The sequence below is a fragment of the Meles meles genome, chromosome 10, assembly GCF_922984935.1.
Source record: "Meles meles chromosome 10, mMelMel3.1 paternal haplotype, whole genome shotgun sequence".
Classification (NCBI taxonomy): Eukaryota; Metazoa; Chordata; class Mammalia; order Carnivora; family Mustelidae; genus Meles; species Meles meles.
In genome coordinates this window covers 49,220,954-49,243,363 of record NC_060075.1, presented here as the reverse complement: position 1 = coordinate 49,243,363, position 22,410 = coordinate 49,220,954, and the positions used below count along the sequence as shown (strand labels likewise).

Here is a 22,410-nt window from a genome sequence, read left to right as displayed (position 1 = left end):
AAGCAGGCTCCCTGCAGAGCAGAGAGCCTGATGTGGGGCTCGATCCCAGGACTCTGGGATCATGACCTGAGCTGAAGGCAGAGGCTTTAACCCACTGAGCCACCCAGGCGCCCCGCCATTTTCTTCATTCTTTACTTGAAAAAAGATCTTTTCCTTTGAGTTGCTCTATCATTGTCTCTTCAGTCATTTGTAATTTTATACAGCACTACAGCCATGTTATTCTTTTGTTGTCCTACGTTGCTTAAATATTATTCATATTGTTTTATGCTTTTATAAGAGCATTCTGTTTTACATGACTAAATAGTAAGCTTTCTGATGGCAGGAATCCCAGTTCTTATATTTGGCTGGTCATTTTGTATAATACTTGCCTGAGAATTATATTGAGGTGATCATTATGGTGGTGTGTCAGTGTGCTAGAGATTTTCTGGCAATTTCAACTCTTCAGAATGTAGTGGAGAACTAAAACATGAGAGTGTCTTTGGGGCACCTGGCTGGCTCAGTTGGAAGAACATGGGACTCTTGACCTTGGGTTTGTGAGTTTGAGCCCCACATTGGGTGTAGAGGTTACTTAAATTAAAAAGTATCCTTTGAACAGCGAAAATGTCATAAATGTCCAAAGTCCTCAGAATACGTTTTAGATAACGATTTTGTCTGGTGTGTATAAGTTAAACAACAAAGTAGAAGTAAGAATAGCTGCTAGAATTAGGCACATAGAAGGTATCTAGAAGTGAAAGTTGGCCTTTCAGACCGAGGAGGGCTGAAAAACTATTGGATAAATAAAGTTTTGGCATCTAATGACCTTTTATTTCCTTTTTGAATCCTTTTTTCCTTGATTTTTGCCGGTTAGAGGAGTCACTATTAAGTTATTTAAGTCAAATTCCAGAATGGAGATAACATTCATTGTGAGCGGGTTTTTATGACATCAGTGCTCGTTTTGATTTTATGTGAGATACAGGTGTCAAGTTAAACTTGGTGAGAATTAGTGTTTTGTATAAGAATGGGTCAGACAAGTAGAATAGGGAAATGAGATTGAGGGAAGGAAGGGGCATTTCTGGCAGGAAAGCGGTATAAGCAAAGGCACAAAGAATGTTAATGGATGCAGGTTACAAGTTGCTTTGATGAGAACATAAGCTTCATTTAGGAAAGTGGAGGGTGATAGTGTTGGAATTAAGCTTTACACTGTCCATGGAGACCTTCAGTTGTAGGCTGAAATGTTTGTAGGTTTTTATTTTGGGCAGTGGGATGTCTTTGTATTTGTAGGTATGTAGGCTGATGAATTGTACTTCTAAGATGATGAATGTTTACCTTTTTCTTTCAAATTACTTTTTTTAATGGCCTGTTGCCTAATCCAAAAGTTAATGACTTTCCCTTCAAATCTAGTCGAACACCAGTTCTATCCATTTTCTTGCCTATATATTTTTGTATTTGTGGTATCAATGCCCTAATTTTATGTCTTCCTTATCTCTAAGACTATTGCAATAGGTCACTTTTCCCCCCTGTTTTCATTCTTACCCCTCCTTACCTGTTCTTTAAACTACTCTATATAAACTACAATATAAAATGAAAATCTGAACATACCTTCCTTTTGTTTCAGACTCTTAGGTGGTTCTTCATCATCTGTGGAATAATGCTAAGGCCAAATAACTTCACCAATGTGCTGTATAACCTTCTTTTGTTTTGTTTTGTTTTTGAAGACTTTATTTGAGAGTGCCTATGAGCATGAGCTGGGGGGGAGGGGCAGAGGGAAGGGAAGAAAAAGACTCCCCTCTGAGCAGGGATCTGGAGGTGGGGCTTGATCCTAGGATCATGACCTGAAGGCAGATGCTTTAACCTGCTGAAGCAACAAGCTGCTCCTTGTAAGGCTTCTTTCTGACTCAATCTGTAATTTCATTTTTTTGTGGTTGCCTACTTACTTGCTTTGATAATGCTAAACTGTTATCTCTTGTGCATTCCAAGTACTGTAACTTTTCTCTAAGAGATGAAAATGTACATGAATACAATGGTGTAGAATGGATTGTAGAATTGCCTGGATAATACTGTAAATCTCAATAGGAATTTCAGGTCTTTGGTAAAAATTTGAGAACATGTGGGAAGACTCAAGGAAGAAAATCATATTTGTTTATTTATATTTAAAGATTTATTTATCTGTCAGAGAAAGCGAGAGCACAAGCAGGGGAAGTGGCAGGCAGAGGGAGAAGCAGGCTCTCTGCTGAGCAAGGAGCCCAATGCAGGACTCGATCCCAAGATCTTGGGATTATGATCTGAGCCAAAGGCAGACGCTTAACTGACTGAGCCACCCAGGCATCCCAGAAATCATGTTTAATAAAGTGGAATTGCCTTGCTTATTGCATTGCGTGTTTTAAAACACTTAGGTGTATTGCAAATTGTCCTGTAGGATGATTTTGAAAGACAAGCAGGGAGAATATGCCCAGATAGTAGCAATAAGGGGAAAGGAGTGAAGGGAAGGGGTGTGTGGTATGTTTGTGAAAGTGTTAAGAAATTTGATTACCTGGGACAGATGATTGGTTTTAGAAGATTAATGGGAAAGGTTGGTTTGGATCACGTTATGGATAGTTTTAATATTTGACTGAGGAATGAAGTAAAGCAGAGAGAAATAAAATTTAGAGATGAGTTTTTATGTTGGAGGGTTGAGTAAGATAAATTGAAATTAGAAAATGGAGACTGAGAAAATATTCAGACTATCCTAATTTTCTAGGTGAGATAAGGCTTAAAGTAGAAAAGGGAGTCAGTTTGGGGGAAATAATCCATAAATAGAATCAGTGGGGATTCATCAGCAATTAGTTGAATGAATTTAGACTGGAACTCATTCATGGCTTCAGTATATTCAGTAGGGAGGAATAAGGTCATGTGTTAAGAGTTGAGGGCTTGAATATGCAAATGATTTGGTCTTGCTGCTATGGGAGAGTGTCATAGAGAATTAGAGATTTCTGAGCATTGGTTTTAGGACTTTGTCCAGAAAGGTTCAGCACCTAGAATTTTGAGTGAAGGAGTTTGGTGTGTATTTTTCTAGATTTTAAAAATCTGTAGGCTCATTTTATACTATTCTGTAGGTTTTATGTTTATTCATACATAACCAGCAAATTCATTTTCAGTTCTTTCCTACTTTCAAGTCTTAGGTCTGTCTCCTTTTGTCCCTTCCTCAAAATCAGTCCCCTCTGGAATTCTGTTTCTCTCTTTACAAGTGTTCTTCGTGTGCTCTCCCTAATGTTTCTGTTTTCTGTCATGGTTTCTCTGTAGTATCTTAGTTTTACTAGGTAATCTTGATGTCCTTCTGTTCTTTGCATTGCCCTCTCAGAATTTCCTTTATGATCAGGGTGGCTCAGTGGGTTAAACCTCTGCCTTCGGCTCGGGTCATGATCCCAGGGTCCTGGGATCGAGCCCCGCATCGGGCTCTCTGCTCAGCAGGGAACCTGCTTCCTCCTCTCTCTCTGCCTGCCTCTCTGCCTACTTGTGATCTCTGTCTGTCAAATAAATAAATAAAATCTTTAAAAAAAAAAATAAATATTTGAAAATGTTAATTCTTAAAGGTAGGTAACATTGGGATGCTGGGTGATTCAGTCTAAGTGTCCAGCTCTTGATTTCCGCTCAGGTCATGATCTCAAGGTTGTGAGATGGAGCCCTGTGTTGGTCTCTGCACTGGGCATGGAGCCTGCTTGAGATATTCTCTTCCTCTCCCATTTACCCTGCTCCTGCCCCTTCTCCCTCTCTAAAAAAAAGGAGGGGGGAACACATTTGTAGAGGTTTTTTTTCTTCCATGTTATCCTTGTTCATTCATTTCCTTTTTTGCTCTTGTTTTGCTATTACATTAGTAATAGGAATAATGCCCAGTACTGTTGTAATTCCCCAAACTGAACTTTTAATGGGGCTGGTTTGGTTCCTTCCTTAATATAGTTAAACCCTCTTCACTGGATTCAAATGTAGCTCCTAGAAGCAGTGTGTTTTGAGAGTCATAGGTAATTTTAACTTCCATTCTTCTAAGTAATGTCATTCTCCCTGCCATTTTTCATTGTTTTAAAATTGTTATTCTAAATAAAATAATTTTCTTTCCATTGCTGCTTGTAAAAGCAAATTCCCTTGCATATTAAGGGATGGAAATCAGTCTGAATTCTGAAATCTGAATTCCAGTCAAGTTCTAACTAGATGACCAGGAAAATAAAGAGAAACAAGCTATGAATTGGACACTTTGTTGTTTATTGACTTTATAAATAAGATATTATTCTTGCCATATGGTCCTACATAATTTCCAGATGTCTACTGTTTTTTCCCATTATGACCTCCTACTACATTTTCATGTGGGAGTTTAGCCATACCTATCCTAAAGGAGCCAGTACTTTGTATCTTCCCAGATTCAGAGACTTTTACATTTATTTATTTTTAAAGATTTTGATTTATTTATTTGAGGGGGAGGGGAGGCAGAGGGAGAGAATCTGAAGCAGACTCCAAGCTGAGTGCAGAGTCTGATGTAGGGCTCAGCCCGATGACCCATGAGACGATGACCTGAGCTGAAATCAAGGGTTGGACACCCAACTGACTGAGCCACCTAGGTAGCCCTATATATATTTTTCTATATATGCCTTACATGTCCCTTCCAGAGTGACCTAAGATCAGTTGTTCAAGATCCATTGTTCATTTCTTCCTCAAGGAATTTAAAGCATAGTTTTCTATTTTGTACTCATTGTATTTCATCTTGTCCCTCAGTGGGCTCAGTGTGGGGTACCTGTTACATCCTAGAGCACCATCAACCACTTTCTTGAGAAGAGTTGCTCAGATTTAGGCAGTAACGGAATGCAAAATATATTAGGCATACTTGTAGTTTGCTATAGAAGGCAACTATAATACTCTTGAGCTATTGTGAATCACGTAGTGGAAACACAGTGAGCACCAAATCCTTTAACATCTTTTATTTATTTATTTTTTTGAAGATCTTATTTATTTGATAGAGTGTGTGCGTTCTCAGGGAGTGGCAGAGGGAGGTGAAAAGAGGCTAATGCATGGTGTGATGCCAGGACCCTGGCATCCTGACCTGAGCTGAAGGCAGAAGCTTAACTGATTGAGCCACCCTGGTGTCCATAGATAGTACTTCTTTCAATATCAGTGTATGGTCAGGGACAAAGAACACAAGCTATGATTTGTACCAGGCATGTATCATATATGTTGGGGGAAAAACTTCAGATGGCCCCTTTTTTTTTTTTTTTTTAAAGAGACGGTGAAGCATTGGGGGATCTGAAGTGAGGGAGAGCATATCATAGGATCAAGATCACGGTCTCTAATAGGCGTGTGTCCTTGGATATTAATGAGTGGTAACATTTAATGAATACTAATATGCTGTGCACTGTGCTGATCTATATAGGGATTACCTTATTTATTACACAACCCTTTGAGATTATCATCTCCAGTTTAAAGAGGAGGGAACAGAAATAACCTTGACTGAAGTCATACAGCTAGTAAGTGATCTTTTCTGGCAGTCTGATCTTATTTCCTGTGCTCTTAATCACTACAGTATAGTGTGTGCAAAAACTGCTATTTATGAAGTGCTTACTGTGGGTCAGGCACTCTCCTGGGTGTTGGTTTTATGTTCATCATCTAATTTAATTCTATTAACATTCCTGGGAGAAAAAATAACAGCCTTATGAGGTAGATCATGTCATGGGTTCCTCAAGTTTCTCTCATACAAAGAGATGAATAGTGTCTTAAATGTTTTCGGGGCGCCTGGGTGGCTCAGTGGGTTAAATGTTTTCAAATGTTTTTGACTGACAGAAATTCTGTGACTTGACCTAGCAATAAGTTGTGTGCAAGTACTCCTGAAGCAGATTTTCAAGAAGCATTATTTAGCCTTCATGCATTGGTATTTTCTAATTCTGTATAATTAAGAAATAAGGGCTGTGAACCACTGCATTGATATTACCACTTCCTAGTGGAAGTGGTACTTACAGTTTAAAAGCACTCTTTTGGAGAGACTATGGCTCAGTGGATTGAGCCGCTGCCTTCGGCTCGGGTCATGATCTTAGGGTCCTGGGATCGAGTCCCGCGTCGGGCTCTCTGCTCCGCGGGGTGCCTGCTTCCTCCTCTCTCTCTGCCTGCCTCTCTGCCTACTTGTGATCTCTCTGTCAGATAAATAAATAAAATCTTTAAAAAAAAAGATTGCTAATATTCTTTTAGATTCAGTGTTCTGTAATCTTATCCCAGGTCTATCAGAATTACAGAATGTATGTATAGTCTAAACCTGTGGATGATGCCAAATTTCTTACATTTTCTGCAAATGGATATCTAGTTACAGGCATACCTTGGAGATATTATGGGTTGGGTTCTAGACCACCACATCACAATTGTGAAGTGAGTCACAATTTTTTTGGTTTCCCAGTTCATATAAATTTGTTTACACTGTGTTACAGTTTTTATTAAGCATGCAGTAGCATTATGGCTAAAAACCCAATGTATTTACCTTAATTAAATACTTTATTGCTGGGGCGCCTGGGTGGCTCAGTGGTTTGGGCCACTGCCTTCGGCTCGGGTCGTGATCTCGGGGTCCTGGGATCGAGTCCCGCATCGGGCTCTCTGCTTGGCAGGGAGCCTGCTTCCCTCTCGCTCTCTCTGCTTGCCTCTCTGCCTACTTGTGATCTCTCTCTGTCAAATAAATAAATAAAATCTTTAAAAAAAAAAAAACTTTATTGCTAAAAACTGACCATCATCTAATCTTCCAGCGATTTCTCTTTTTGCTGGTCATGCCATGATGTTTGAAAGCTCCTGGCTGGTCAGGGTGGTGGTTGCTGAAGGTTGGGATGGTTGTGGCAGTTTCTTAAAATAAGACAACAAAAGGGGTGTTTGGCTGGCTCAGTCAGTGGAGCGTGGGACTCCTGATCTCTGGGTTGTGAGTTCGAGCCTCACATTGGGGTTGAATTTGCTTTAGGAAAAAAGAAAAAGAAAAAACAAGACAGTAATGAAGTTTGTTATATCCATTGACTCTTCTTTCATGAACTATTTTTCTGTAGCATTTTACTCACAGTAGAACTTTTTACAAAATTGCAATTAGTCCTCTCAAACCCTGCTGCTGTTTTACAAGCTACATTTCTTAATACTCTAAGTCTTTGGTGTCATTTCTATAATCTTCACAGCATCCTCACCAGGAGTAGATTCCACCTCAAATATTTCTTTACTCATCCATAAGAAGCAACTCCTTATCTATTTAAGTTTTGTCATGAGATTGCAACAATTGAGTCACATCTTTCAGGCTCCACTTCTAATTTTAGTTCCTTTGCTCTTTCTACTACATCTGCAATTACTTCCTCCACTGAAGTGTTGAACTCTTGCAAGTTATCCATGAGGGTTGAAATCAGCATCTTCCAAACTTCTGTTGGTGATGGTGTTTTGACTTATTCCCATGAATTGTGAATGTTCTTAAGGGGATCTAGAATGGTGAATTCTTTCTAGATGGTTTTCGGCCTACTTTGTTCAGATCTATCAGAGGAGTTATTACCTATAGCTGCTATAGCCTTTCAGAATGTATATATATCTTTAAAGATTTTATTTATTTATTTGAGAGAGATCTTGAGCAGGGGGAGGAGTAGAGGGAGAAGCAGACTCCCCACTGAGCAGGAAGCTCAATTCAGGACTTGATCCCAGGACCCTAGGATCTTGATTTGAGTGGAAGGCAGATGCTTAACTAACTGAACCACCCAGGTGCCCAAAATGTATTTTTTAAGTAATAAGACAAGTTGAAATTACTCTGGATCTGTGGGCTGCAGAGTGGATATTATATTAGCAGTCATGAAAACAACATTGACCTTGTTGTATGTCTCCATCAGAGCCCTTGAGTAAACAGCTGCTTTGTGAATGAGCTGTAGGATTTTGAAATGAATGTTTCTTTTCTGAGTAGTAGGTCTCAGTGGGTTGGGGCCTCTGCCTTCGGCTCGGGTCATGATCCTGGGGTCCTGGGATCGAGTCCCGCATCGGGCTCTCTGCTCAGCGGGAAGCCTGCTTCCTCCTCTCTCTGCCTGCCTTTCTGTCTACCTGTGATCTCTGTCTGTCAAATAAATAAATAAAAAATAAAAATAAAAAATAAAATATTTAGTAAACCATGTTGTAGACAGATGTGCTGTCATACAGGCTTTGTTCCATTTATAGAGCACAGGCAGAGTAGGTTTAACAAAATTCTTAAGGGGCCTTGAATTTTTGAAAGGATAAATGAGTACTGGTTTCAACTTAAAAATACCAGCTGGGGGCGCCTGGGTGGCTCAGTGGTTTAAGCTGCTGCTTTCGGCTCGGGTCATGATCTCGGGGTCCTGGGATCGGGTCCCGCATCGGGCTCTCTGCTCAGCAGGGAGCCTGCTTCCCTCTCACTCTGTCTGCCTCTCTGCCTACTTGTGATCTCTCTGTGTCAAATAAATAAATAAAATCTTTAAAAAAAAAAAAAAAAAAATACCAGCTGGATTGGCCCTTAGGAAGAAAGTCACCTTGTCCTTTGAAGCCAGGCATTGACTTTTTCCTCTAACTGAAGTCCGAGATGGCTTCTTCCAAAATAAGACTGTTTCATCTACGTTGAAAATCTGTTATTTAGTGTAGCCACCATCATTAGTTATCTTAGCTAGATCTTTTGGGTAACTTGATGCAGCAGCTTCTCCGTTAATATTTGTGGCTTCACTTTACCCTTCTGTATTACGTTGATGCTTTCTATAAATCTCATGAACCAACCATTGCTAGTTTCAAACTTTTTTGGTAGCTTCTTCACTTCTGTCCATCTTAATAGAGTTGAAGATAGGATAGGGCCTTGCCTTGGATTAGACTTTGGCTTGAGAGAGTGTTGTGGCTGGTTTAATCTTCTGTCCAGATGACTAAAACTCCATATCAGCGATAAGGCTGTTTTGCTTCTTAGCATTTGTGTGTTCACCTGAGTAGCACTTTTATTTTCTTCAAGAACCTTTCCTTTGCTTTCTTAATTTGGCTGTTTGGTGCAGGAGACCTAGCTTTCAGGCTATCTTGGCTTTTGACAGGCCTTCCTCACTAAGCTTAACCATTTCTAGCTCTGATTTTAAGAGTGAGATCTTTTTTTTCCTGTGAGAAGACTTTGAGATCACTGTAGGTTTATTAATAAGTGGCCTAATTTCCATATTGTTGGGTCTCAGGAAATAGGGAGGCCTAAGAGGGAGACAGATGGGGTAATGGCCAGTTAGTGGATTAGTCAAAACATGTATATTAAGTTCATCATCTTTTATGGGCCTAGTCTGTGATACTCCAAAAACAGTTATAATAGTAATATTTGAAGATCACTATTGTAGGTCACCATAACAAATACAGTAATAATGAAAAAGTTTGAAATACTCAGAGAATTACCAAAATGTGATATAGAGCTGTGAAGTGAACAAATGCTGTTTGGAAAATTGCACTGATAGAGTTGTTTGATTCGGGGTTATCCCAAACCTTCACCTTCACTTTGTACAAACAAAACAAAACACAGTATCTGTGATGCACAGTGAGTTTTGTGTATACCTGTTTAAACATCTCTAATATTTAGTATTTAACATCTTATAGTCCATCTAGAAGATACAGACTGAGATCTGTAATATGTATAAGTTGAAAATGTTTTAGATATACATGGGACATAGGTTTTCTTTCTTTCTTTTTTTTTTTTTTTTTTTTAAAGATTTTGTTTATTTGACAGAGATCACAAGTAGGCAGAGGCGCAGGCAGAGAGAGGGGGAGAAGCAGGCTCTCTGCTGAGCAGAGCCCGATGTGATGCGGGGCTAGATCCCAGGACCCTGGGATCATGACCTGAGCCGAAGGCAGAGGCTTCAACCCACTGAGCCACCCAGGTGCCCCTAGGTTTTCTATTTGTATATATAAACATCTTGATAATAAAGGACTTTTTGCAAAATTTACCAGTTGGCTGGAGTTAAGACTTGGTATGAGAGATTGGTGAAGTTTAAGGTAGAGAAAAAAATCTAATTACACTGAAATTTGAGACATAAAGTAGGAAGTTTTAGAAGTTTAGTGAGGGGATGCCTAGGTGGCTCAGTGGGTTCAGTGTCTGCCTCTAGATCTTGGCTTAGGTCTGGGTGGTAAGTTCAAACTCTGCCTAAAAGAAAAAAAAAAAAAAAAGGAAAACTCTTTAAGTTTAGTGAAATCAAATTTTAAGGGAAACACAAGTTGTTATATTTGATCATGTGCATGCTGAGATTCTTCTTGAGAAATTGAGTATCAGATTGCATTTTTAATACATAATAGAAACTCTACTGTTCAATATATAGGTTTTTATAACATAAGCTTATAGCTTAATAAAAATCATAAAAATTTGACATGCTTGTTAAAATACTCAGTGATTTATAAACATGGTAACACATGTTTTAACTTTAGGATGCAGTAAAAACAAAACTCTGTAAGATACACTCTAATCTGTGTTTTTGTTATTTTCATTTAGGTTGGATGGAGTACTGCTCGTGATTATTACACATTTTTATGGTCTCCTATGCCTGAACATTATGTAGAAGGATCAACAGTTAATTGTGTATTAGCATTTCAAGGTAAGAACTGAAAACAACTTGATGAAATTTGATGTTTTCTTGCCATTTAAAATGTTCTCCTTTGTGATGGTCTACTTAGGCATGTCTAACATACCGAAATTGAATTAATTCGTATCTTTGTTTAGCAAAAATTTCAAGAATGTAAATATATAGTGTAGGGTACATATTTTATATGGACATTTTAAGGGGTTTTTTTGCTTTTCATTGAAGGGTGAGTTTCCAGATCTTCACTTTGGATTGCTTTTGTTGTTTTTTTCCAAATAAGAAAACTATTACTGATAGTAGAATAATGTAACGAATTAGGGTGAGAAAAATAATTCTATATGAAAACCACAGTTTATAGAGGTTATAGGGTTTATAGAGCAGTTTTATAAAATGGATGTAAGGGAATATAAAGTTTATTGTTATTTTAGCTTGGCATTATATACATAATTTAAAAAATAGTCCATTTAGAACTCTGTCACAGAATTTGCTTCAGAGTGATCTTCGTATTATAATCGCACTGATTTTTGGATTATATTAAAGCAAATTCTTAGCCTTGTTTATGCTATGGATTCTTTTTGGTCTGTAGAAACTAGTGAATGTTGTCTCAGATTGGTATTGTAATGCGCATAAAATGCAGAGAACTAGGGGTACCTGGGTGGCTCAGTTGGTTAAGCATCTGTGTTTGGCTCAGGTCATGGTCGTTGGATCAAGTCCTGCATCAGGCTTCCTGCTCAGTGTGGAGTCAGCTTCTCCCTCTACCCCTATCCCCCACCGCCCCTCCCGCTCATGCACAGTCTGTCTCTCAAATAAATAATTAAATCTTTAAATTTAAAAAAAGTGCAAAGAACTGCAAAGGAAGCAGTAATACTCTATTGAATGGGTGTCGTGGGTTTAACAGTTTGTTCATTTGTCTATTAAAGAAGGAACCTTAGCTGCTTCGAAGTTTTGTCAATGTGAATAAAGCTTCTATAAACATATATTCACAGGTTTTTGTATGGATATACATTTTCCACTCATTTGGGTAAATACCAGTGAGTACAGTTGCTGGATCATATGGTATGTTTAGTTTTGTAAGAGACCATCAGACTTTTCCAAAGTAATAATATATTATTTGACATTACCATCAGCATTGAATGAGATTTCTCCTTCTGCTGTGTCTTTGCCGGCATTCAGTGTTGGCAGTGTTTTGGGTTTTCTTGGTTTACTTTTCAAAAAAACTTTATTCTGAAGTTTGTGTATGTTTGGTGTGAAAATGAATTGGCATTGTGACCATGTGGAACTAGCATATAAAAGAAATTTGTTATGTACTATGTCAAGAACCATTCAGAGGATAAAATTTGTACTGTAATATAGGCCAAGATTTAGGTCCTTGTAGTGTTTTATGGATTAAGAAATGGTGTATATTATAAATCTGGTTTATCTTTTAATTCATAGCCTCTTTTTAGATAATCAGATTCAGATGTGTATATTGGAACTGATTTTTTTTTTTTTTAAAGATTTTATTTATTTATTTGGCAGAGAGAAAGCATGCGGGCGCAAGCACAAGCAGGGGGAGAGGCAGAGGGCAAGGGAGAAGCAGGCTCCCTGCCTAGCAGGGGAAGCCCAACATGGCACTGATCCCAGGACTCTGGGATCATGACCTGGGCCGAGGACAGTGGCTTAACCACCTGAGCCACCCAGCCGCCCCTGGAACTGATTTTTTTTTAAAGATTTTTATTAGCTGCAGCGGGTGGGGCAGAGGGGTGGGGATACAGGTAGACTCCCTGCTAAGCAGGGAGCCCAGCTCAGAATCCTAGGACTCTGAGATCATGACTTATGCCAGAGTCAGATGTTTAACTGACTGAGCTGCCCAGGTGCTCCAAGATACTTTTTTCTTAAAAATTGTGAGTTTTAAATTGAGGGTTGCTGGGGGGGGAGGGAGGTTGGGAGAGCGGGGTGGGGTTATGGACATTGGGGAGGGTATGTGCTGTGGTGAGTGCTGTGAAGTGTGTAAACCTGGTGATTCACAGACCTGTACCCCTGGGGATAAAAATACATTATATATAAAAAATTAAATATTTATATTTATAAATATTTATATAAAATTTAAATAAATTAAATATTTATAAAAAAATAAAAATTAAAAAAAATTGTGGGTTTATTTCCAGTCATTTTAAATCATTTTTTAATGTGATTAATTTTCTTAAACTAATTTACTCATTTGTTTTAGTGACTAATGATTTTACTAGTGATTTACCAAGAAGTTTAAAAGCAGTTTTGGGGGGAAAAAAATCTGGTTTGTTTGTACTTTAAGAACATTTTCATGGGAGCTAAGCATAAAGGCAGTAAGTTTTCCAAGTTTTTGAAAGCTTATCATGTTAACTTTTACTTTGAAATTCAGAAATAAAAGCTTTGGCCTGCCTAGAACTCATTTGTTACATAAAGAGGTCAGGATAGAGTCATGAAAAACTTACTCATAGAGTATTAGAGCTAGAAGAAATTTTAAGCATTATCCAAAATTACTTTGCTCATTTTGTGAATGAGTCATGAGACTCTTGAAATGCAAAACTCAGAACAACTAACAAAGATGTGTAAATGTAATTCTTTTTCTATATGGACCTTGTTATTTGACTGATTGCTTTACTATTTCATTTTCAATGTTATTAATCTAATGATTTTTCCAGATAGCTTTAAGTTGCAACTCTGAATAACTAGGCCTTGTATCTTAAATGGTATTTGAACCATTTATTAGTGGATTATTTTTGTGAGATTTATCAGACCTTGACTGTCTAGTTTGTAAAATTTTGAATGTCTTGATTTCCAGAGCTGATTAGTCAGAGTGCTCTCTAATTTTTTTTTCCTATTTAAACTTTAAAATAAGTCTGATGGCCATTTAAGTTACTCAACCATGGCTCAATAAATTTATTTGTATAAGGAGGGTGGGTTTTTTTTTTTAAGATTTTATTTATTTGACAGGCAGAGATCACATGGAGGGTGGGTTTTTCAAAATTTGAAAGTATATTGCCAAATCTACTCCTGTGTTAATTTTTTTTTTTTTTTTTTTTTTTTTCCCCTAAGAGAGGGTGAGGAGTTGGGGGCGGGGGAGAAGAGAAGGAAAGAGAATCCTAAGCAGGCTCCATACCAGTGTGGAGCCCAGTGCAGGGCTCAATCTTAAAACCTTGAGAATATGACCTGAGCTGAAATGAGTTGGATGCTTAACTGACTGAGCCACCCAGGCATCCCCATAAAAGTTTTTAAGCTTTTTATTTTATAATAATTTTGGATGTAAAGTTGCAAAAATAGTACACAGAGTTTTCGTATATCCATTACCCAGCTTCCCTTTATGTTAACGTTTTACATAGTACATTTATTTAAAAAGATAGGAATTTAACATTGGTACAACACTAGTGACTAAAGTATAAACTTTATTAAAATTTTCTTTCCTGGAGCCAATCCAGAATCTCACTTTGCATTTAATTGTGTTACCTTCTTATCTTCTCCAGTTTGACAGTTCGTCATTCTGTCCTTGTCTTGCATGACTTTTACCTTTTTGAAGAGTATCATTATTATTATTTTTAAAGATTTTATCTATTTATTTGACAGAATATGAGCCAGTGCACAAGCAGGGGGAGCGACAGAGACAGAGAGAAGCAGGATGTGGGGCTCGATCCCAGGACTCTAAGACCAGGGTGGGAGGTGATGGCAGATGCCCAAGGACTGAGCGAGCCATCCACGTGCCCTTTTTGAATAGTAGTATTACTATTTAGTGTGTTTTGGGTGGTGGGGAGGATAACATGTTCCTGTTTCTGTGCTGGTGTTTTTTCATGATTAGATTGAGATACATCTTTAGGAAGAATGTCATATAAGTGCTGTTGTACCCTTTAATAGTGCATTGTATCAGGGAGTACTTGATGTTCATCTCATTGCTAGTGATCTTAATCTTGATTATTTGGTGTCTGCTGGGTTTCTTTACTATAAAGTTAGTATTTTTCCTTTTGTAGTTAAGGAATCTTCTGGGAGGAATTAGAGAATAAGGAAATACCTTGTTTTTCCTTCACCTGCTAATGTTACTGTCTATCAGTAGATCTTGCTTACAGCAATTTTTACTTGTGTTTGGCTAACAACGCTTTTCTATTTTCATTGTTTGCACATTTATTAGTTGGAATTATTACATTGGACTTCCCAGTGGACTCATGGATATTTATTTTCTGCTTTGGAATAAAGCCCAATACTATCTTTTTGTTGTTGTTGTTGCTCAAATTATTCCAGCTTTCTTTGGCCATTGGGAGTTCCATCACGTGAGCTCTTGACATTCCCTCCGCCCCCCTGCGACTTTGAATTCTTTTTTTTTTTTTTTTTTTTGAGGACTTCTTTCTTTCAAGCACCACAAGATATTTCAGGCATATCTTGTAGTTTCTCCTCCCTCCTGTTTCTAAGGAAGAAGGTTAACTTTTTTTTAACGAATGAAATCAGGTTAAGTAAATATAATCTGAAACTTCCAAGTTGTGAAAGAAAAACAGGCATATTGATAGAGATTTTTGGATAGATAGGGGTATTCAAGATAAGGTGAATGTATTGATCTCTTTTTTTTTATTTTTAAAGAGATTTTATTTGAGAGAGAGAAAGAGAGGGCACATGAGCAGGTGGAGGGGCAGAGGGAGAAACAGGCCTCCCTGCTGAGCAGGGAGCCCAATTTAGGACTTGATCCCCGGGACTCCAGGATCATGAGCTGAAGGCAGACGCTTAACCCGCAGAGCCACCCAGACACCCTTGTATTGATCTTAATATATTCCTTTTACCACCACTGAATGCTTCTTTTTTAGAAGTTGTTATGGGGGATGGTAGAATTCTTATACATATTATTTGCCCTTAGTATTTCTGAGTTCTTGACAAAGCATATAAAGCATGTATATTACCAGTGGTAACTGATAGTATATTGTGGAATTTTTTTTTTAATGTAAAATTACCATGGGAGCTTTGGAGAGAAGGTAAAGTTTAATTTTGGGCAAGGATAATTAGCAAAATTTAAAAAGCGGATAAGAGATGAAGAAAGAAGGAACAAATATCAAACATGTATTTGTCAGATATTGGGCTGTATGGTGTAAATACCTAATGTGGACTTGTGAGATAGATGTCTTCATAGCTTTTTGCAGATTAAGAAACTGGGACTCACGGAGGTTGAGTCACTAATGGCTAGTAGTAGAGCTGGAATTCCAGAATAAAGCTCTGTGGTTCCAAAGCTGTTTTTATTCTGCTGCACCAGTGAACAGCTTCTTCCTGTCTTTTCACAATTCACATACAGCATATTCCTCTTGTTAATATCTATCTTTCATGCAATGAATGTAAAATTTGAGGGAAAATTTAATTTTTTTTCAGGTTTTATTTATTTGACACAGAGTGAGGGCACAGGCAGGGAGAGCAGCAGGCAGAGGCAGAGGGAGAAGCCGGCTCCCCACTGAACCTGGAGCCTGATCATGACCTGAGCTGAAGGCAGATGCTTAACTGACTGAGCCACCCAGGAACCCTGGGGAAGATTTCTTTAAATGACATATTCCTACCTGCAATCCTAGATTTTTGTGCTGGGTCTTCCCTTGCTCCTCCTCCAGTCTCTTTTCTCATGAAAAGCATATGTGTTGGGGCACCTAGGTGGCGCAGTTGGTTGGGTGTCCAACTCTTGGTTTTGTCTCTGGTTGATCTCAGGGTCGTGGGATTGAGCCCTGTATGGGGTTCTGCACTCAGCGTGGAGTCTGCTTCATACTCTCTCTCCCTCTCCTCCTCTCACTCATGGGCTCTCTCTCTTTCTCTAAGTCTTAAAGAAAAAGAGAAAAAAGAGAAATATTATGTGACTCTCCCAGATAAGTTGGTTTTGCCTAGTGAAGATAAAGGGAAAGGATATTCAGGAAGGACAATTGTAGACCCAAGAGAAATTAGGGCATGTTTACAGAAGAAGGGAGAGTCTAGTTTTGATAATTTGTGAAAGAAAAGAGGAAAGACTTACTATGTGTGCCTAGAACAGGTCAGGAATGAGTGGAGAGAGCAAGTAATGGTAAATTAGAGGGAAAAAAACCATTTAATAATTTTTTTTTGTACTTCTTTTTAGGATACTACCTTCCAAATGATGATGGAGAATTTTATCAGTTCTGTTATGTTACCCATAAGGGTGAAATTCGTGGAGCAAGTACACCTTTCCAGTTTCGAGCTTCTTCTCCAGTTGAAGAGTTACTTACTATGGAAGATGAAGGAAATTCTGACATGTTGGTGGTGACCACAAAAGCTGGCCTTCTTGAGGTAGGAGCCAACAGTGAGCTAATGATTTATAGGTAATTTAAGAACAGAGCTTCTGAATTTAAAAAATTCAGAAGAATAATCTGAAAGTTAAATGGTTTTAAACTAAAATGGTTAGAGTGTTGTTTCAGAAATACTTTAAATTTTTTCCTGCCACAGGTTAATTGATTGCACTGTACAGGGACTGTCCCTAGGGCCTGTCGGTATTTTGTGCATAGATACACAGTAAATAACTATTGAGTTAGATTTAAAGCTTTCCTAATGTTACCTTACACTGACTTTTCCTTTTTAGTGGTTGCCTAATCCATTGATTATAGAATAGTACAGATTTAGGTTATGAAGGTGGTATAAAGTAATACAGCTAACTGTAATTGAATGTGAACTTCATTTCACTGTGGAAGAATGCTTTATTCCAAGTATGGCAGTGAATTAGGAAAGATTCTAGTCTCAGTTTAGGTTGAGCATTTAGAATGATTTTCTTGTTCATTTTATCAAGTGGGTATTGTGTGTTAATCATAATTTAAAGAGAAAATGTGAAAAGCTTCTTACATTTTTTAATGGACTATTTGGGGGACATTGCATTGGCTCTAATAGAAATTTACTGTATAGATAATCTAATAATGCTTTATGTACAGTTCTAGTAATTATTGAAGGACAGAATAGAATAGCATTCTTCAAGATTTCAGTGTCTTTAAACCAAAAAACTAGAATGTTACATTTGAATTTCTGTGAAAAACAGCTTATTTAGTTGGTTGATTGTATATTTTTGGTTAATTTCCATTCATATTTAATCTGGCGGGTCCTTGCTTTTTCCTTATAGTCAGATGGATGTTTTTTATCAATAAAATACTCTATGCCTTTGGTTTTATTTATCTTCAGAAACAGACTAGAGGAAAAAGATAAGGTCATAGATATAATACTTTTATTAGATAGTCAAACTAAGACGGTTAGAAGGAACCAGTCATTTTTTTATTGTGAATTCTTCCATATCTTCCCTTCCCCTTCTAGAAATTCTTCTCTTATCTTAAATAAAGAAATGTAACTTTTATAGGGTGACTAAAATGTTTTGTGGTGACAACTGCCTGATGATCAAGGTTTTAGCCTGGTATTTGAATGCTAGTCAAAGATGGTGAAACAAGCCTAGCTCTTAAAAAGAATGCAGTTAGCATTTATACTGTAGCCTTTTGAATACTTGTTAGACCACCCTGATTTCAGGGCCTCCAACAACAAAAAAAAACCAGGCATTTAGGCATCTATATCTTTCTTCAGCTCCTTTTCTAAGTTAAAAAATTTATTAGATGTTACATAATTTATTTCTTCCTATTCACAAGAGGTACTTTATAAAGAAAATTTAAGTTGCTGTCTCTTAGGTGCTGAGATAATTCCTGAGATAAAATGTTTTTATTCTGACCAGTATTTTGAGAAGTCTTTTTTAAATTTTCCACATTCATCAAAATCTTTAATGATTTTATCTAAAACTGCACAAAATTAGTACAAATATGAGACATCTGTGGCATTGTTGACATTGAAGGGATTGTATCTTTTTTTTCACTTAGGTGTGAACCTTGAGGAGGTTAGTGGAAGATAAATAACTATAAACTATCCATTGGATGTTATAAAGTTGTTAATTTTCTTGTTTATGATAGCGGTAGTGGTTGAAAAGGAGACTGTCCTTTTTAGGAGATGCTTGCTCTGAGTACTTAGGGGGAAGTGTCTGGAATTTCAGATGGTTTCGCAAAAAACAAAGCATTAGTAAGTGATAAAGGGATATGAGGTAAACATTATTAATATTTCAGTAAATTTAAGTTGTTCATATTAATGTTAATCAGTGAATTTAGGTGATGAGTGTTGATTTAAAGCTTCAATTTGGTATGCTTGAAAGATTTCAAATACAAAATTGGAGGCAAGAATCACACTTCTTTTATAAATTTTTATCTAATTTGGATTCCTCTTGAAAATTTCTACTTAAGATTCAGTAAACTCTTCAGAAGGTATGTGCCAATTAAATGAATCACAGGGAAAAATTGGTTCTTAATTTTTCTACTGTACTATGTCAGGATATATTTTCACATTTAAGCGGCCAGAAAGTTTAGAGCCAAAAGGTGTTTTTAAAAAATTAAGGAATAAAAGAAGTTTAATAATAATTTTTTCTTTTTTGAGGGCATTTTACTCCTAATGTTTTCATTTGGTCGGATGGAAGGGATAGAAGAGTCATAATAAAATTTACAGCTTTTCAGCTTTCATAAGACCCATTTTAGAGTTTAATCAGTTTGATCCCAGTTTAATCAGTTTGATACCAACTTAGTGCAGGAAAATATTTTAGCTAAATATGTTGCCTCCTTTGTGAAATTTTCCCTCTGAGTCTTCATTATTACTGTTAGAATCAAAGACTTTTTGTTCTAAATGTAAAGCTAAGAAATGTTAACCATTTTATTTACTACTATTTTAGTACTACTATATTTAGTAGTACTTTAATGAGTAATTTTTTAGAATCCTGGCATATAGGTTTTCCTGAATTGAGTTACTATTAGTGTTCCCATAAGAATCAGTTACATTGTTAATTGATTGTTACAGCCTGCATTTTTGTCCTAAAATTTGCAGTTACTTTCAGTTTGTTTTAGTTTAGCCAAATAGAATCCATTATAAATACAGCAACTGATACTACTTAATACCAAAACTTTTAAGAGTAACGCCATAGATGAAGGCCTTATTTAACATATAAGGAAGTTCTTCAAAATCAAAGATATCTCATAGGTTTACATTTAAGAAGAGGTACACATTTTTATCTTGGTTATTATTTAAGAAAAACCCAGAATTAAGTCAGTTATGAAACAATATGCCTTGTTTTTGCTACTTATTTGAAAATTGATTAGCAGGCAACTTCATGGTAAAATTTACTGAACTTACACTTTCTTTTATTTTTAAAGATTTTATTTGAGAGAGAGAGGGCGCTTGGCACACAAGTTTGGGGGAGGGTCTATGGGAAAGGGGAAAGCAGACTCCACTGTAGGTAACTGAGTGTGGGGCTTGATCCCAGACTCCTGGGATCATGACCGAGTTAAAGGCAGACCCTTAACAGATGGACACACCCAAGTGCACCTGATTTTGTACTTTCTTTTAATGTTATTTTTTGCCCGACCAAAAGGTTTAAATTTATGATTCATAAATTTTTATTTACATGTATGATTTATAAAGTCGATTATATGTACAAGTTCTTTTTATGAATTTCTTCACTATTTTTGAAATGGAAAATTGAATAATATTTTAGGATTATAGAAAATGGATTTGAATTTTTTGTTTTATAGTTGAAGATTGAGAAAACCATGAAAGAAAAAGAAGAACTGCTAAAGTTAATTGCTGTTCTGGAAAAAGAAACAACACAACTTCGAGAACAAGTTGGAAGATTGGAAAGAGAACTTAACCATGAGAAAGAAAGATGTGACCAACTGCAGGCAGAGCAAAAGGTTAGTGTGTTTCGTGTAACTTATTGGGATTGATAGTATATTGTCTGAAACCCACTTTTCCAAGAACTGAACCAGTTAAAGCTAGTAAAAACTGTTCTTAAAAAATGGCATTTAGAGGGGCGCCTGGGTGGCTCAGTGGGTTAAAGCCTCTGCCTTTGGCTCAGGTCATGATCCCAGGGTCCTGGGATCGAGCCCCGCATGGGGCTCTCTGCTCGGCGGGGAGCCTGCTTCCCTCTCTCTCTGTCTGCCTCTCTGCCTACTTGTGATCTCTGTCTGTTAAATAAATAAAATCTTTAAAAAAAAAATGGCATTTACTTACAGAAAGATAGATTAGTTCCTATCAGTTTTCTGCTGTAGCTGCTTTTATGTTCTAAATAGTTAAAATACTTTTAGAATTTTTGGTACCAGGCTTGATGAGGTGGTTCCTGACAACTGTTTCTATATGCTTTCCATCTAATTCTAGAATAATAGGTTGATTTTTGGGAGAGGGTTTGGAAATCTAATGAGGAGTGATAAATACTGAATAAGGGGAAAGTAGAACAAAGTAGTTAAAATTACCTTTCAAGACATAATTCAGTGAAATAAGATGGTAGTATTCGACAAAATTTTGAACTCCATGATGTGAGAAATGCTATAAATTATCCTAAAAGAACACATAAAGTAGTATATGTATTAAACCATGTAGTTTCATTAGAGATACAAATGGATTTAAATTAGTAAATGAAAACAGTTTAAAAAAAAAAAAAAAGGCAATCATCTAGTCATTGATTTATGTTCCCAAGAAAAGTAATTTGTTAGTTTTGACATATGATAATACATTTCATAATCTGATTTATAACTTGCTGGATATTCTTAGGTCTTCTTACAGAATTAACCTGTTGTTTTCTAAGGGTAGGGTATGTTCCATTTTGTCCAACAAGGCCTAGAGCAGTTACTTAATTGTTACTTGAACCAGTAGTGTAGTGATTTTCACTGATTTTTATACTCTAGCAGTGTGGTTGTAAATTGCATGCCTGACCAGAGATGATACGAAAGATTTTCTCTTGACTTGTCATTTTGAAGAGTACTCTTTTGCCTTAGATGGTAAACATAATATGAAGCAGTGAATTTCTCCTTATAAACATCTGTAACATTGTTTTTATTACCATTAGCCTTTTTAGTTAAAAGATGCAGTTCCCCATTTTCCTCTTGGGGGGAACATTTAGAATCCTACTGTGGGAATATCGTGCAGTTTAGGCAGGCATACCAAATATTAAAGTATAGTATATGTGCCTACCTTGATTGTTAGGACATTCAAATAAATGATTTATTCAGTCGTTGAAACTCCTTGGCTGTTGTGTAGTTACTACACTGTTCTCTCTATTCTTTACACTTTTATCTCATTTGTACCTGTTTTTGGAATGCCAATCTTTTTTCTTTTACTCTGTTACAAGTTGAAGGGGAGGTGAGATAGAAGACAGTACTCATGAAAATGGCCCCATTACAGCATGTACTTCCTTAGCTTAGGAAGATCAAGAATACCCTGAAATGTGCCCTTTGAGGTTTCAACTCTGATGACCTTGAAATCCAAGGGAAGAATGGATCATTAGAAGAATAGAAGGCCTTCAATTGTGTGAAATTATTCATGTACATGAGGCCATGCATCTGGTCCAGTCGAGTTATTAGCTGAGATTTAAAGTCTCAGGTACTCTCTGCTGTCCAGGTGACAAGGGTTAAGCACTACAAGACCATAATGAAGAGAGCTAATTCTGACGTACTTAGTTTGAGAAAGTAGTGGATTGAGGTGAGGGGATTAGTGAAGCAAAATTTATAGGAGATTGTGGCTGTTGTACCCAGAGGAGGTATACAGCAGAAGTTTTTATGGCAGCTCATATATCTTGATGACAGACACTAATCTTAGAGGGGACTTCTTCCTTTCTGTTATTTTTGTGTTGGGTTTATACTCTGGGAAGGTGAAGTATGTGGAAGTGGCTTTTTAAATGTTATTCTATGCTGTGAAAATGGTGATGTAAAAAAAGACTTGGGGTGCCTGCGTGGCTCAGTCGGTTGAGTGTCAGACTCTTTATTTTATCTCAGGTCATACTCTTGGGAACGAGCCCCATGTTGGGCTCCACACTCAGCATGGAGTTTGCTTGTCCTTCTCTCTTTACCCTTCCCTCGCC

The 22,410-nt window shown here is 37.1% G+C and overlaps 1 protein-coding gene across 2 annotated transcripts in view; it reads left to right on the top strand.

Annotated features, from left to right (window-relative positions):
• The window catches only part of TAX1BP1 (Tax1 binding protein 1), a 73,683-nt gene that overhangs the window by 6,386 nt on the left and 44,887 nt on the right, over positions 1–22,410 (top strand). For both annotated transcript variants that reach the window (XM_046020333.1, XM_046020334.1), the window contains exons 3-5: positions 10,433–10,535; positions 16,600–16,787; positions 20,090–20,248. In XM_046020333.1, coding sequence (XP_045876289.1) covers positions 10,433–10,535; positions 16,600–16,787; positions 20,090–20,248 — 450 coding nt within the window. The remainder of the gene's footprint in view (positions 1–10,432; positions 10,536–16,599; positions 16,788–20,089; positions 20,249–22,410) is intronic.